Genomic DNA, 17521 nt, shown 5'->3' on the forward strand with positions numbered 1-17521 from the left:
GCAAGGTTGTGTCTCTCTCAATGATCTGTCTCAGACAGAGAAGTGAAATGGGGATGTAGGTAAACTGAAGTGGAAGTGATGTGTGTTAAAAGGAGCTATGGATCACCGAAGAGGAATATACCACAATTGTGAAACTACTCTTTCCAACCGTAACAGCTTAAAATGAAACACTCCCAGAACACAAGTTTGACAGTGAAGCGAGAGCTGCGGCAACAGTTAACTGCTGCCTCTAAATGATTTTGTTCCACACTGGCTGTACAGTTTTTGTGGCTTTTGTTCCCCGGGTTTGGGATTCCCCTCTGGGCTGATACGTGTGTGTGTATCCTTGTGTCTGTGCGTCTGTAAGCCGATCCGCTTGTCCTGGATTCCCTGCTAAACTTAGCCAAGTGGCAGGGGTCATGATTGAGTGGTCATCAGGATGGTTCACTGAGCGGGTCTTGGCCGAGGCTCCGAACTCTTTTTCTGGCTGGAGCGGGCCTGAGGACCTGTTGCTTCAGCCTGCTGATCTCACATCCTATGAACTTAATGCGCTCGGCCACAGTGAGGAAACAGGCCTGCTCTCAGTTCCCGTAATTGGTTTGAAATTCATATTCTGTACATTTTTCTAAGCGCTTCAAGATCCAATCACCACTGAAGCTAAAAATTGTTTTCTCCAATCTATAGCTGTCTAATGTCGACTAGTAAAGACGAAAAGGCAGCGAAACATCCCTTCATTCATCATCACTCTCCTGGTTTGATGCATTTGCAAAGACACATTTCAAAACCAGCCGGTGAAACTTGGCCAGCTTGTTCTGCATCCACAATCCTGCAGCGAATGAAAGCTCGCCTGATAGACGAGCATGACATCTGCCTGCACTGCAACATTTCCTCAGAATGGATATTTGCTTGTGGCCTCGCTGGCTCGGCACAAGCAAGTAAATTAAATCATTAAAAACATATGTTTATTCGCGGGTATTGCTCAGTGCCACGCTAATTACAACCTGCTACATTCATGGTGTCGCCTGATGCTACTCAGCTAAGATGTTTTGGCTGAGCGCTGTGTAATCTTCTCAACATGATGAAACTACTGATAAAGTCTGACTAACGTTTCATCATGTGGTCATTTATAGTTGACTAATGCATGTAAACTCTCCACCGCAGGAGCAGCAGTTACGTAACATTTGACCCCGGGCGTGCACACATCAAAGGTGCACTCAGGCACTTAAACAAATAGCACTACACCTCTGCTTAATGATCAAATGAATATTGATCCAGCTGGGGACGGCCTTGGATGGCTGCACTGTGAGTCACAGAGGGTCGACTGCAGGGTTTTATGGGCTGTCTGTGGGTTTAAGGTCATGTCCACTTAACGCAGACACATTTTCAATACAGTCAGTTTTGGTTATCTATGTTGCTGTCCACTGAAGACTGACTTTTATCCACAAAAGCTCTTCAGGATGAATGAATGTGTGGTCTGAATGGGGATTTAATGTGGTGACCACATGACCAACCTTTCACCTACCTGTAAGCGCATGTGTTGTGACTGACATGCGCCTCTCTTTCTCACAGACGACATTTTGACGTGTCACAGTAGGAAGAGCACGGGCGTAAATGACAAAATGAATGATGGCTGAATTCCATTTAGCTGCTGCAGTTTAAGGATCATGGTGTGTGTGCTGGCTTACTGGGTGAAGTGAAGTGAAGTTAAGCACCTGTGCTTGTCTTACTAAGACAAGTCAGAAAGCCTGCTGTCCCATTGTCAGATGACTGCAAAATCTTGTATGTGGTCTGATCAATTATGTCAGCGCTGAAACCAGGAAGTGCACTTTGCCTTGGTTATTTAGTGTTTATGACTGTGGGTCAAATCACATTTCACAGTTTCTACTCATGCAGTTATAAAACACCAGGAACATTTATGTCAGCAAAACGCCTGTATTGTGTATTTTACTATATTGAAAACACACTAAAAAGTCATCTCAGACAGAGCTGGTGGTGAAACATTCATTTAATTCTTCGCTTAGGCAGTAACAGTAATGTTCTATGCTAAGCCGTGGAAAAGCGCTGCTCAGTGCACCCAGAGTTGTGATTAAATTGTCGAAACTGCTGTTTCCGACATCATGCATCATTTTTAAGCCAACTTGGATGAGACAACTAGAGCTGTGCATAAAATCGAAACAGCTACTGAGCTCTCGTGTCAACAGACCTGTTTCCATGACAACTGCGCAACCCACATCTGCTGATGAAGATCGTGTGACGCTATTAAAAGCTCCTGAAAAGGTGAGTTTGCGTGAGGAGTCTTGTTGTAAGCGTTAGATGAGACAATTGATGCCAGCAGGAAACAATTAGCTTAGCATAAAAGATGGAAACCGGGGGAAACAGCTGGTTGCCTCAAACTCATGATGACAACACTCCAGGAAGTCATTGCACCCAGCCAAGAAATAGTCCGTCACATAACCCCCCGCTCCACTGCCACCTGTAAATGTTACACATCAGCATTAGTACTGATTAAACAAACGAGCAATTAGTGAGCTTTAGAGGTGCATTTATTTTGCTTTTACTCTTTGTGCAATGCAAATGCAATTGCTTCCTGCATGTAGTTTCAGATTTAGTGCACAGATATGAGGCAAATCGATCTTTTAATCTATTCCTTTAGCTAAAAGAACAGGAAAAATAAAACATATTTGGATACTCAGTTGTGTCCTGCCATCATATATTGAATGGCAAAGAAAACTGTCTAAAAGTGCTTGTGTGAACACTCCTTAACACACAAATATTTCTTATTACACACACACACATTGTCCTCCAAGCGCTTCCTGCAATGGCCTGAAGCAGTGGATTATAAGGTGAGGAGTCAGTCACTTTATTTGTGTCTGCTCGAGGTCTTCCGTGAAACCCCGGTGGACCTCAGAGCCTTTCCAATTCCAATTCCTATTTAGATTGAGTGAGTGTGTGGAGTGGGTGGGAGGATGAGTGCACACACACACACACACACACACACTCCTATTTTAATGGATGAATTGCTGCCATTGTGTTAGCAACAGCAGTAATTACATAGCTGCTGGGATTCTGTCGCTCCTCTTCGGCCACAACACTGAACCGTGGATATCACGTCCCCCAGAATGGCATCTGGTCATGACAAGAATATTCACATCTGCCTGAGGACTTCAGAAAACTGCCGCAGCCTCCCGAGGCAACCTTCGAGCTCCAAGCCATGAAAACAACACGCTCGCTCACGGCTTTTCTCGTTATTAACAACTTCCCCCATCGGCCTCGGCGAGGAAGTGGGAATGTCAGACTCTTCTCTGTGAGCGTGATGGTCAGCCCTAAACTTTAACCCCCAGCAGTCAGCTGTACTGCACTGATAGAACTGTATGTATTATTAATGATGGCCAAATTCCACATATGAAAGGCCGGCATTGTTGGCTGGATGAAAGACTCTGTGTCTGCTCTCTCTCACTCTGTCACCCTGTTTCTATTTACTACTATATCTTTCTGTTTTCTGATCTCTGCCTCGTCTTATATCATATATTTTCTTGCTCTCTGTTTTTTTCAAAAAAAAAAAACCAAAACCTTCTGCACTCAGTTTGGTTAAAAAGTGGTATGCCACTGTGTCACTGGCTCTATCAGTTTCTCTCCAGACTGCTCGGGCTTTGTTGGCAAATATAATGGGGTCTGACACAAGACAGCAGCCTTTTGTCTTCACTCTCTATGCAGTTTGAACATTTTTTTTGTGCATTTTATTTTGTCCTTCTTAAAATGATCAAGCTATGTCACACATTTATCCAATAAAGCATGTTCGGACTCAACTCACAGTACAACCACATATTAGTATTTACTTCTTAGATGAAATCCTATGTTTAATTCTGTATTTTCAGTGTACGATGACACATGCATTGCACATTTCCTAGCGCTCTCGCCTCAGTGTGGAGCCTCCTGTGGAGCTCACCTGAGCCGTGAACATCTGAAGTCGTGCAGGAAGTGTCAGCGCACTCATATGGTTGGATGCAGGTCTGCTGCCCTCCACTGGACAAAACTCCTCACTGCAGAAAAGAGAGGCAGAACTCCCCACTGTGAAACCTTTCAAGTTGTGTTTTGTGTCCAGGTGAGTGATTGATCTAAGGAACAGGTTCTTATTTGGTCGTGGACAGCTGTCACCTATAACGCCCAAAAATATTTAGTTTGCTAAAACTCTCATTTCATATTTTATGTATCATATAAGCTATGCATGAACTAATTCCTTTTGTAGGCCAACAAAATCATTCACAAATGAAGTAAAGAAACTGATTATCAAACATCTAACGCCCACTTCACGCCATGAGTGAAGCAACACTGGCAGTGCAGAGGTGAGAAAGGAGTGGAACTTCTCTCTCTTGCTCACTTTCATCATTATTGACACAAGTGTGTCTGTCGTGTTAACACCCGAGTGCGACACTACGAATGCCCTCCAGGAGAGACAGTCTCAAAATGTGAATACTATCCCCACACTTTAAGATCAACACATTTCCCCTTCAGAACAGCAAACATGTTGAATGAGGTGAATGAGGTGTTGTGCTAAAACTCCAACAGAAATCTTATTTAGGATTTGGGACAGGTAGTGTTGCTTGAAAGGTACTGCTAACACCAATCACTGACATAAAGTGTATACAAATGCATGCATTTGTTTTACAGCTGGGGGCTTTAAGACCACAGACAGTGAGTCACTTCCTGTAGCGGACTTCCGAAGCATTTCATCATTTCAAAATCATGATTATATGCAAATTTGACAGGAAGAGACTGAACAAGCTGGTCAGGAGGGCCAGCTCTGTCCTGGACTGCCCACTGGACTCTGTGGAGGAGGTGGGTGAGAGGAGGCTGTTGGCCAAGCTCACAGCCATCATGGACAACAACTCTCACCCACGGCAACGGACTGCAGAGGAGCTGAGCAGCTCCTTCAGTGTACAACTGAGACACCCTGAGTGCAGGAAGGAGCGCTACCGCAGGTCGTTCATTCCCACCGCTGTCAGACTGTACAACTCCACTGTGTAGTTATTATGTGCAATAACCTCTGTTCTTCTCTGACTGCAAACATCCAAATCCACGACTGCTGGACAAAAGACACTTTAAACTTTCACAGTTGTAATTTATTGCTCTGTTTGTTCCTATTTGCACCTTTATTTGCACGTCTATTGCTCTTGTACTTCCAATTGTAGCGCTACCACAGGTCATTCATTCGTTCCTCCGCTGTCAGACTGTACAATCCAATGTATAGCTATTATGTGCAATAACCTTCATTCTTCTCTGATTATAAACATCCAAATCCACAACTGCAGGGAAAAGGTTCACTTAAACTCTTACAGTTGTTATCTTTTTTGCTGTTTTTTTTTTTTTTTTTGCTCCATTGTTGCTTATTTGCACCTTGCTCTTGTTCTTCCTATAACGCTAAGTGTGTGTTTTTGGCTGTAAAAGAGGGCCTGTTTCTCCAGGATCAAACAGATCTTTCAGCTTAAGATGAAAAACATGACAACAGTGAACACACCGGTCGGACCCGTGAATACAAAATGTTGAACAACTCCGGTAACACTGACAGGAGGAACTGTGGCGATCAACTTTTGTCAGAGGAATAGATTAAAAAAGAGGAACCGATCTAGACATAACAACACTTCACAGCCTTCATTTCAGTATCTATAATGAGTAACACTTGGAAACACTAATCTATAATACACAATGGTGATGGTCTGGCCACAATTGACGCTTTATAGCTGTGAGGTCTAATCACAAGATGGCTTTGGAAAGCATTTATTTATGCCGCACTGAGTGTTGTTGCAGTTGAAATGATGAATGAGCATCTCCCGCCATAATTCATAAATCAAAAGGCACAGAGGATGAGCAGAAATACAAACGATGAAAATAGCGTAATTAATTCAAGGTCAGGAGGTTAGGTAATATCATTTTGCCACTAGTCTTTCCCCTTTTGAAATTACAGCCTGAAACTCATTGTTTGAAAAGCCTCTGAGTCCCTGCGGGATGAAAACATTGGAGTGGACTTATCTCCCCCATTAATTAGCTCAGTGGTCACAGACATTTTAATTAGTCTACTGTCATTCTCACAGGACAAGCAGTGAGGATTAAAGACCTGTCGCTGTACATCTTCGTCTGTTGTTGTAGATGTTCACCTTTCGCTGGATGGATCACACAGGGGCCGTCCTCTGGCTATTTCAGGCTATTTCAATTAGAGCATGCTGGGGATGATATGAGATGAAAGTGGTATTAGGTGAGGGGCAATGAGCCCAGGCCCCTTGGTAGAGGTTATAAGGAGCCGTAACGAGGAAAGATCTGGATTAACAAAGTTTTAGCAATGCAAACCAAGCAAAATGTGGTGTTTGAGCAGCCTGTTTTTCCTGCTTTAACCCCACCATAACAGTAAAGCTGCAATAACTAACATTCTTACAACAACAATGAATCAAATGACTACATGCATGTTGGTAATTAGATGCAGCTGCCCTCAGCTCTACAGAGGTTTTCTTTTAACTCATTGTTTTGCTTTTCCGGCCTGTAACTTTAATGTTCAGCCTCACTGCTGTCATCAGCGTCACTTCCAGATGCAGCAGGCTGTCTTCAGTGAAAAAGCTCGTGAAAACTTCACTTTACACAACCTGCCCCACAGCCAGGCGCCAGACAGATGAAGCTAGCGACTGGCTGGAAAAGAAAGTGCAGCATTTAGCAGCAAAAAAGCCAGATATTTCTGTCAGCAGTTGGTGGAGACTAAAAACAGAGTTAAAAGGAGAGTATGATCACGTATAATCTTAGGAGCATTGTCACATACGATACTCTTAAAATCCTTATCTGTCCATTGAGGGTCTTGTGTTATTTACAAAAAAAGGGTACTTCATAGAACTTAAAACCTGTTTTTACTAACATAAAGGAAGCTTTTGATTCAGCGTCCAGTATGTCCCACCAAATGCTATCTCTTTGTCCATGTGACTCAGAGTAGTTACTTATAGTCCAGCCATCAGAAGCTCTAAATACCATGACAACTGTGTGAAAGGCCACACGCCACCATTATCCAGCTCTTTGTTAGTTTGTTGATGATGAACTCACCTGGGGAGGGCAATGAAGTGTCTCTGTGTCGATCTAATTAACGGTGGCGTGTGAAAACAAACTCTGCTCCTCTCCGACAGGACGGCCGGGCTTTACATTCAGGGCGATCACTCTCACAGATGTGACAATCTATACATCACAAGGCTCGAGGTCACATTAGCCACACTCCCCATGGGGCAGAGCGCCGATTGTCCCCACATAAGCTCTGGCTTGTTTTCCCTTAATGGCATTCGAGGAGGGGCCGGCTGCAGGCCACTGTTTAAAGCCCGCATGACGGGCCAATCCACATGTTTCACCTACTGTCACCTTAAACCAAGCATGTGACAGAGTCCTCTGAATGGGTGTTTTGCATGTGCATGTGCTTGCATCTGTTTCGTCTGTGTGACGACTTCTTCACATCACAGTGATACACACTGACTCACAGATTTAATTCTCCATTCACAGGTCAGGTTGAGTGTATGTGCTGCATCGCTGTTGGTGATTTGTGGATGAATTAAAAACTCCATTGATCCAGCAGAGTTTTCCCAGCCATCCCTCGAGGTGATGAGGTCACGACTGTGGTTTAATCATCGCTGCGCTGCGCTGACAGGCATTGATCGGAAACAGCGGTTATTTCACAATTTGCAAGAGGACGTAATGATGATCTTATACACACTCGCGTGCACACACAATCAGAGAAATGTGATGACTTTAATAATTGACTTCATTACAAGCTTATCGTGTGGTTTCCACTCGGATTACCGCAAGCCATGAGTGGTGGATAACTTACAGATTGTATGTTTGAGAAACAACCAGGAGAGCAGAAAAGTTGCCTTCCTGGTGGGTCTGAGTGTGGTTAGATATTGATCTGACTGACTTCACAAAAGAGGCTCAATGGCGCATGTCAGTGAACCAGGAAATTAAGATTAATGTGATACTGGGTTGCATCTAGAACACGAACTCAGCGCAGGAGTGTCGAAACATGCTAAACAAAAGCTCTGTGCTGCGTCACATGTGGGGTTATGCTTCATGGGACTGCTGATGTGAGTCACTTCCTCTTCGTCTCCACTCGTTATGTCATCCAAGTTTGCAAATATTTTTGAACAGCATGTAGCCTAGACTACAATGGTGGAAATCCACCACTGAACTCTTGTTTTTTTCCTTAAATTTGGAAATATTGGGTATATTCAGGTAAGGTGGGGCACTTTTTGTAGATGCTCCAGCAGACTTACAAACAAATCAGTTAACTAAATCCTGTGATGTTTTTATGAATCATTTTAGGTCTTATTAATATGTTGGAATTAAATGGGAATACACCATTTTCCAGACACTACACACCTCCAAACAGGAATCAGGTGTGGGGTGTGACTTACAGGCAAGCTGATAACAGTTCATTATATTGCATCTTGATAGCATAAATCCAGCATGGAATGATGTCCCACTTTACCTGAACATGCTGTCCCACATTAGCTTAACATGTTCAAGTAATAAACAAAAGCTTTTTTATGAACACATTAATTTTCAGATTTTTTTGTGTGTTTCAATGAGTGATCAAACCACTTTATGATAACAAAGTGATAATGATAATGTCAGACCAATCAAAAGATTGTTTAGTTTAAGAAGCTTTATTGCACCAATTCAAGATCAGTATTGGTGATTGGGTATTGATTTTACACGTCATATCATTACAATACATATATGTCCCACTTTAACTGATGTGCCACATTACCTGAACCCAATAAATGAGTTGTGTATAATTTTATACTGTGAAATTCAGCTTTACCTACTTGGCATACTTGGAAATTCTGAGTCATGTGGTGAACCCAGAGTTTAGGTCAAGTATTTATGACCCACGGTGCTGTTGGGGGTTAAGCAATAAGTTGAGTGCAGAAATTGCAGAAGATAGGGATTTCCGGTAAGTTGTGTGAGAATGAGTCAAGCAGTCGTAAGCCCAAGGATCAGTGTTGTCGAAACTAAGGTGTGGCAGGTCTGCGTGGGTGCTGAGGGTAGCAGCCGCACTGCACCTTTAACTGAGCGCTGGAGAGTATTTGAGTGACGTGAGACGCAGACTGCGTGCTGAGTGTGGGCAGGAAGCGCAAACAGCTCGCGGCGTCAAGTTAGCTAGAGTTAGCAAAGACTGTACCGGAAATCAAACAATCGCTTTCAGTAGTGTTCGTTGACAATATTAAAATAAACATGTAGCGACAATAATACGCAATAAACAGCTGTTTTATTAAACTGGTATGTGTTTTTTTTATTTAGCAAGCAGTGAAACAGTAACTAGATTGACTTTTGAAGGACACATTAGACCGTTATGGTTTTATTTTGAAAGCTCATACAGGAAGTGGCAGGCTTCCGTAACGGTTGACTTGACTGTGCCAAAGAGAGAACGGTGGCTACTTGAACGAAAACGGGGGAAGCTTGCTCAAGAACCGGCTGGGCGGTCGTCGGGAACTCAGCATGCCACAATACAAATGCTGAGCGTGGGTCCAAAACAACCTTATTTACCTCCTGAACGGCGATAACTGACGGCCACGCCCCGTATCCAACGACCGGAGCCCGTACAAAACTGCTGGCGGAGGCGCAACGGTGAGCGGTTTGAAACCCAGCAGGGCGGCTAGCGGGCTCACAGCGGAGAGGAAGCAGGAGTGTCGGCTGTTTTGGGAACCATGAGAGAGTACAAAGTAGTGGTTCTCGGGTCCGGAGGGGTCGGTAAATCCGCATTAACCGTCCAGTTCGTGACAGGATCCTTCATAGAGAAATACGACCCCACGATAGAGGATTTCTACAGGAAGGAGATCGAGGTGGACTCCTCTCCGTCTGTCCTGGAGATCCTGGACACGGCGGGGACCGAGCAGTTCGCCTCCATGCGAGACCTGTACATCAAGAACGGGCAGGGATTCATCCTGGTCTACAGCCTGGTGAACCAGCAGAGCTTCCAGGATATCAAACCGATGAGGGATCAGATCATTCGGGTGAAAAGGTACGAGAGAGTGCCGATGATTCTGGTTGGAAACAAAGTGGACCTGGAGGGGGAAAGGGAGGTCTCGTCCGGTGAGGGGAAGGCACTGGCGGACGACTGGAACTGCCCGTTCATGGAAACTTCAGCCAAAAATAAAACCTCGGTGGACGAACTGTTTGCAGAGATAGTCCGACAGATGAACTATGCCTCAACACCAAATGGCGACGACCAGTGCTGTTCGTCTTGTGTCATTCTTTAAGAAAAAGGACAACCATAAAGTTTTATTCTTTGCTCGGTTTTAAGTTTGCAATGGTAAGTTAAGGCACCGTACACTGAAAGTGCACAGCTGACATTAGAGATCCTGTATAACCAGCCCTCATCAAACACATGAATCCTTTCTTTGCACATGCCCACATTAAGTGCAGAGTAGTGAACAGCAGAACACATTTGTGTGTTTGTCCAGCATGGCTTCATATTAAAGTTTGTCCTGATTGTTCTTGTTCACATGAGCTCAGTGTTAGTTTTTACACCAGGACACTTGCAGTCTATTGTTTTGCTGAGGAGGCAGGGGAAGTGTCTGACTCATTGGCAGAACTGGAGGGGCAGGCCATGACTGACTTAATGAGATTTACAAAGTTAAGAGTTTGAATGTGTACACCTACGGTCCCGGGTTATTAAACAGCCGCTCAGATGGTGTTTTCCAGAATGAGGTTAACGGGAGTCGTGAGATTCCCATGTACTTGCATGGCCTACATTCAGGGATCGTGCAAGTCGGTTTTTGTTGAGCCGAGCTCAAGACGAGCCTCAAAAGCGCTGTGTTTTTCCTTATCTTCTGCTGTGCTTCATCCATGACTCATTTTTTTTTATCTCTTGTTTGTGGCAGTGTGTTGCAGCAAGTGTGTACTGTTGAGCTCTTCTTCGTGTCTCACCCTGGCCTTGGAGGAAAATACAGGGAGGAATGCTGCAGGGGGACGAGAGGAGGAGGAGGAGGGGAGCAACAGAGACAGAGGGAGGGGTCCACTCTTCAGGAATTCTGCTGGGTTGGAGTATCTTTGCTGCATGATCAGTGTCCACCATTGATGTCAACACAGTGTCGGATCCAGAGTTGCAGCAGCACCTCCCCCTCACCAGTTCCAACTGTACTCACAACTGGAACTAAACCCCAATGGAAAAGATATGGAGGGCAACACTTAGAGACACTCATAAATGGATATTTCTGTATAAGAAGAAGACAGAGAGAGTATATTTTGTTAAATAACTGCACAGTCTGGGGAGGGTTAAGAGTTGGGTGATGTCTCTGCCTAACCCCTTGTGGAGCACAGCTCCACAACACTCCAAATCCTTCCTTTCTTTCTTTTTTTTCCCAAAGTCAAAAAATTGACACCACTTTTCTGCCGGTGGAGTAAACCTGACGAGTGCCACTTTTTTTTCCCCTTCATCTCCTCTTCAGTGTGCGAGAGGACCTTAACTGAAGTGACATGGGGACGGTGACCTCATCGCCCTTGTGTCGAGTGCCTTTCCAAAACAAATCAGCTGTTCAGATTTAGTGCCAACCTACATGTATCACCAAAAGAACCCTTCAACATGGCAATCCACAATTTAGCGAACTGTTCTTCTGGATAATCTCGTAGGGGTGGAGGCTGAAAAAAAAAAAACTACACTAGGCTTTTTGTTAATGGAATGGCGGTTTTCTGTATATTTACGTTGGCCTTTTTGCAGTCTAAGATGTTCATTTTGCAATGTCTGCTTAGTCTGGCCAAACCTATATCATGAAATGCACAGGTACTGGAATCCCTGAGACGTGACGAGAACACCAAACGCTTACCTTCCAGGCCACTTAAAACAAATTTTGTTTGTTCTGTTTATTTTGTTGTTTTTAACAGGAAATGTGACGATGTACCGTTGACAAATCTAACCTGATTGTAAGTTTAATTACAGATCGGCCTTTTAACAATGGGCTGTCTGTTTAAAAAAAAAAAAAAGCAAAAAAAAAAAAAAAACAAGACTTTTAATACAAATGGCATTTTTTAAAAAAAGAAACCAGGCTGTGTTTCCTCTTTGTCGACATCGACTCTCAGCGTTTTGCCACAATGGCTAATCGCCAGGTTGCAGAGACTAAATGAAGTTGTCATGAGCGGTTTGTACGAATTTATCATTGCTTAAACACCAGCTTAGTATGTATGACTACACACAAGTATCTGGATCACTACAAACATTGCAGTTATACGGTAGTTCAAAAAGTAAATGTTCAGTCGTGTGCTTAATTGGCAGTAGCTTGTCTCCCCGACAACCCAGATGCACATGAGGTGTTTGACAGTTGAGGATAGCCCCCAGGCTAACAGGAAGTAGACAGTTGCAAGGTGCTTGTTGAGTTTTATGTTAAAAGATTCACTGGGCAGCTTAATGGAAGCTTTATTTCATTATTATTATTATTATTATTATTGTAATGTGAAAGCTGCTTTGCTGTTGCCCCAAAAACCCACTTTTATTTTGCTACTGCTGCCTAACCATGCTTTTATTTTCTCAAACACGAAACATTCCGCACGGTTATTGCTGAGACCACTGATGATGATGCATGTGCAAAATCAAAAACTGAAAGAAAGCAGACCAAGGTGCACGCACGGCACGATCGGTTTGAAAACGAGATGCGTGCTCACCTCTGTCGGTGTGTGAGGGTGTTTACACGACACGGTTATTTACAGGCTATTAGAATGCATGCGCCGTCTCTGAACAGCAGGAATTTGTGTAAAGATAACTGTAAAGTGCCTGATGAGATTTGTCATTCCTGCCACGTTGATAAACCGTATCTGTCTTCACCACCAACATGTGATCAAGATGAAAGCACGGCTATCTACTCCATCATCCTCCCGTGCAGTAATAGACAGGGCCAGGCTATGCGGCTCCAGAGAAATGTCTCTTTGTGGGTGTAGTAGTGTTTCAGCCCAGAGCTTCAGCCTGTGTGCACTGTGTGCGTGGGTGTAGTGGTGTGATGTGGAGAGGCTGGTATGACTGAGCAAGCCCTGCTCTGCCTCTGTTTACCTACAGGGATTACCTATCCCTGACTGGCTGGTGGACCGCAGTATGGCTTCGGGGGGAGAGAGTAAACAAACATAAGACAAGCTCCACATAGAGTCCAGTCTTTCTGAGGGCAGATATGTGCTGCACTTCAAGCTGCACAGGATACGTGTTGTGTTATGGTATGTACTGTACGTGTCTTATGAGCGTGTGTGTCTCTACCCTGCACAGGCTCAGACCGCTATGTGGGACTGTGTAGGCCTGGGTATCTGCGCCTGTTAGCTAGTGTAAGCAGTGGTATCATGTGTATTCTTTGGCTTTGCCTGCACCATGTGACTGTGGGGCATGGGGAGGTCCCGGTGCAGGGTTGTGCAAGGGGGCAATTCAGTGTGAGTATTGCATCCAACAGGTGTGATTGAACAGAGGTGTACGCCGGTGCTTGGCTATGTGGTCCAACAGACAGCTTCCCGGTGTGTCCCGCGCAGAAGTGCTTTGTGTGACTGTCTATGCCAGTTTTCACATCTTCCTGATGTCCACCTCAAGCCGTGGCGAGTCCACAGCTGCGCTGTCTATACAAAGTCGAGGCTAATAGCACGTTTCCTCCAAGGCCTTGCTACAGATTGTGTGATTAGACACGAGCAGCGCTGAAGCTGAACTCTGCCTCGAAATGATATAGTTGAACCGGTGGTGGATGAGAGGGAGCGTTATTACGGTTATGCCCCAGATACTGTAAATGTACACCCCCCATCCTCGACTGCTGCGCAGCTTCGGTCTCTTGCTGTGGTATAAACATCTGATAGCAGAAGAATTTGCCCTTTGGAGAGAAAGGGGCCAGTCGAGTTCCTGTTTCTTTTTTCTATCTTTCTAAGGACCGAGAAGGTGAAATTCTCACTTCCTGTCTTTTTTTTTTCCTTTTCCTTTTTTGCACAACTCAGCAATATTGGCTTTGTGTGGTCACGAGTTTAATAAGTTTCAGTATGTTGCAGCCACGTTTTTGCATACTTGAATTGCAATGTTGTTGTTTTTCTTTATGGGATTTAATTAGGCTATTTTTAAATGTGTTGGTTTCAGTTGCAGCCAGCAGGAAGCCGGTGGTGTTCAGGTTTACAGACGGCCCGGCTTGTCAGTGGTTGCTGGTCATGGGAGATGGTCATGTGATGTGGTTGCCATGGTTAAGGGGGGTTGGGATGTGGTATGGCTGCTCAGGGTGGCCTCATGACCTATGGGAGTTCAGTCACTGCTGGAATGGTGACTGTAAGAGAGGAGGGTGTCGGTCTGTTTGATCGTCTTTCTCGCAGTCGCCACAAACGTATATTTTCTGTGCTTGTGACGTGAAGTGTGGTTATACCTTTAAAGCTAATTTCTGCTGCGTTAAGAAGAACTGTAGAGGCAGATTTTACACCCTCAGATAAACAACTTTCCTTCATCGGTCGCGGTAAACTCAGTATTGATTCGTCAGTGATTAAGATAAGGGTGTGTTGTTTGCTGCACAGATGCAAGATCTGTGGTGGTTTTTTTTTGTGCAGCTTTGACAGGAAGTGTTGCGACAGAGCCAGTGAGAGTGGGTGGTGTGTGTGTTTGCATTTTTTTACATGGGACTTAATCACTATATAGACTCCTTGCTGAATTACAGACTTCTCTTTCTCTCCCAGCGTCATCACGCTATTTTTGAGACTCTGTTGTGTTCAAGAGTGTGGTTTTTGCCTTTTTTTTTCTTGGCAGATGTGCCCGTTATGGACTGTATCTGTCGAAGGCAGTATGCTCTCTGAAATCCATGTGACTCGGTTAGCCTTTCTTGCTCTAATAACTCAAAAAAAAAAAAGAAAACCCACATTTGACTGTACTTTTGTTTAGTTGCAGCCGCGTTGTTAATTTCACAGCGTGTCACCGTCGTTCCTTTCTGAATTGAGCATTACCATAACAACACAGGAATGACCATTTTGCTCCTTGTTTGTCGTCGCCCTGTCGGCTGAATGAGCTTTGCTTTTTCTCTCTTTCGCTCACACGCGAACACACACGCGCTGCAGTTAACCTACGTTGTGCACATTTAAGCCCACTGCAGTTTAGATTCCTGCAGCATTCCAACGCCAAGACTTTGTCCAGACGCAAGCAGCAGAGCATGTCAGCTTCCTTATGACCCAGTTGTTACTCAATCTGTGCGACTGTATCACATTGTTTGACCAGACTGATCTTTGACCTGTGATATCTGGGCATTGGCAGCAGATTGAGGGAGATCTTCAGAGATGCGGCTTTAGCCGGAGACAGCAGTAGTTTTGGAGCGCAGCTGTGTCTGTTTGTGGGCCTGATAGTGTAAACTCAATATTTCTCATTCTGTACGTCTGCTGGACTGAGAAACGTAACAAGGTCCAGTTCAGAGTAAGTAGAGTCGTGACTGATCATCCAGTAGTCTCTTCATTGAGCTCTCTCTGTAAATCAGGGAGTGGCCTTCTCACTCAGAGCTGACTGAGCCGAGATGGGAATGCCCCGGAATTCCTCTCATTCCTGTCATTCCTTCGACTGTAATGTCTGGACATGTCTTTAGCCTGAACTGAAAGAGGGGTGGAACAGGGGGAGAAAGTTTGGATATGACAAGAGCGCTATTTATGTGCTCTTTATGGTTCATTTCAGGGCTCTCGCCGTGCAGCTGCCCTTTCTGATTAGAAATCATTTGTCCTTGTTGTTTCCTTTCCTTCCTGCTCACAACTGAGGCCACGAGAGGAATATCACCAACAAGCTACAACAAACACAAAGAGAGAGCGATAAAGCAGCTGAGATAAAGGATAAAAGAGAGAGTGCATGGTTTGTATGACCAGGCCTCCAGACACCGCCCCACTGTGTCACAAGATGGATCCCAATGGGCACACAGTCAAACTGCTCTTTATACCATCTTTAGATAATCATAGCACAGTTGCCTTGGTTTGCACCAGAGCTCGAACTCAAAAAGGAAACTAGGCCAAATGAGCCAGTCAGACAGGACTAGTTACTCGCCGCGTCCCCTGTGTGGATTAATAGCTTTTGTTCACTGGTGTCAGTGAGGACAAGTAATGCTTAAGGACCTGATTTGTAATTGAGCTCAGTTACAATCAGTGTTTTAATTATGATGGGGGGGGGGGGAAATCAGGTCATTAAACCTGTGGAGTATGGCACACTGCAATTTGTAGGTATGACATATAATTGGTATGAGCTGCCTGGATAAATTTTCTAACTTATGGGGAATTAAGATCTTCAATAATCTCTTACAGCATGGTGTGACCTTTAGCCCGAGTGAGTCTGTTGCTGTACGGCAGGCTTCAGATGTAGCTCCTGAGGTTAGGGTGTGGTTTCTCACTTGAATGACTGGCTTCTCCGCTGCAGGACTTACTGAGAAGTGAATGGCCCTGAATGCCTCCTTGTAGTCTGTTTGTGTCACATTTGATCATAGGCCCACATCAGATGCTCAGAAGTCATGCATTAGGTCACGTTCAGAGAAGGGAAAACGACATCATTTGAGCTTGACCGTGCTATTTGCGTGATTTTTTTGGAAGGTTTGGGTGAAACCGCAGCAGAGTCAGAAGCTTTAAACTATTGGTTTTGATAATGCCCTGGGAGATGTTTTGTGATATAATAACACCCACACCCCCTAACCACTGCCACCCCCCGCCACAAGGGCACAATTAGCAACGAAACAACAGTTCTGGATCTGGATCGGGTCGTGCCAGCTATTTGTAAATCCATTACGTAATTTGTGTCCTTAAGTCGTAAATTCTTCAAAGCGGGTATCTTATTTCAAACAAGTGCTTTAGTAAATTGGGTCGCATGTTTAAAGCTTAGCGCAATGACATGGAACTTTAATTCTTGTTGATTTTGGCGGACCCTGTGGACAAAAGCGGTAGTGTTTCCACCGCCTCATGTAAAGAACTTGAACGTTGTTTTTAGCATGGCTCTTACACCTTTATCACATCTAAGTCTAAAACTAACAGATCCAGTTGCTCGCTAATAGTAATTTTGTTTGGAAGGCTGAAATCGTTAACGTTCCCCACATAAGATTCCTGTCTAGGAGGAATTTACGGTCAATCCTTTTTTTCTTTTGCGGGTCCTGCACCCGTATTAGCCATAACCACAAAACATCAGGTCAAAACTAGAATCTTTTTATCTGGGAAAATGTAAACATAAGCTCTTCAGGTCTGCCTGTCAAAAATCTGATTTTGCAGGGAACTGGACCCGGTGACAGGTACTAAGAATAACTAGGAATAGTCAATCCTCTGATGGTCTTGTTTGCTTATGTAGAGGCATCAGTATGAATTTGGGACTGAGCCAACTTCTTTTATGACCCTGATTCCCAAAAGTTGAGACACTGTAAAACGTTAATAAAACAGGATAATATAATTTGCATGTGGTAATATCCTGAGCCTTCTTCAGGATGCCCCTTTCATACCCAATCATGATACTACCACCTGTTACCAATTAACCTGTTTACCTGTGGAATGATCCAAACTGGTGTTTTCCCCAGTCCCCAGTCTTTTGTTGCTC

General features: G+C 44.3%; 1 protein-coding gene across 1 annotated transcript; it reads left to right on the forward strand.

Moving 5' to 3' along the window:
* The first annotated feature begins 9436 nt into the window (after positions 1-9436).
* On the forward strand, positions 9437-11678 carry LOC121608764 (ras-related protein Rap-2b). Its single transcript, XM_041940106.1, has 2 exons — positions 9437-10309; positions 10881-11678. Exon 1 carries the CDS (start codon positions 9705-9707, stop codon positions 10254-10256), a length of 552 nt encoding a protein of 183 aa, XP_041796040.1. The 5' UTR covers positions 9437-9704; the 3' UTR covers positions 10257-10309; positions 10881-11678.
* The last annotated feature ends 5843 nt before the right edge of the window (positions 11679-17521 follow it).

This window comes from Chelmon rostratus, chromosome 7 (genome assembly GCF_017976325.1).
Source record: "Chelmon rostratus isolate fCheRos1 chromosome 7, fCheRos1.pri, whole genome shotgun sequence".
In the NCBI taxonomy this organism is placed as follows: domain Eukaryota; kingdom Metazoa; phylum Chordata; class Actinopteri; order Chaetodontiformes; family Chaetodontidae; genus Chelmon; species Chelmon rostratus.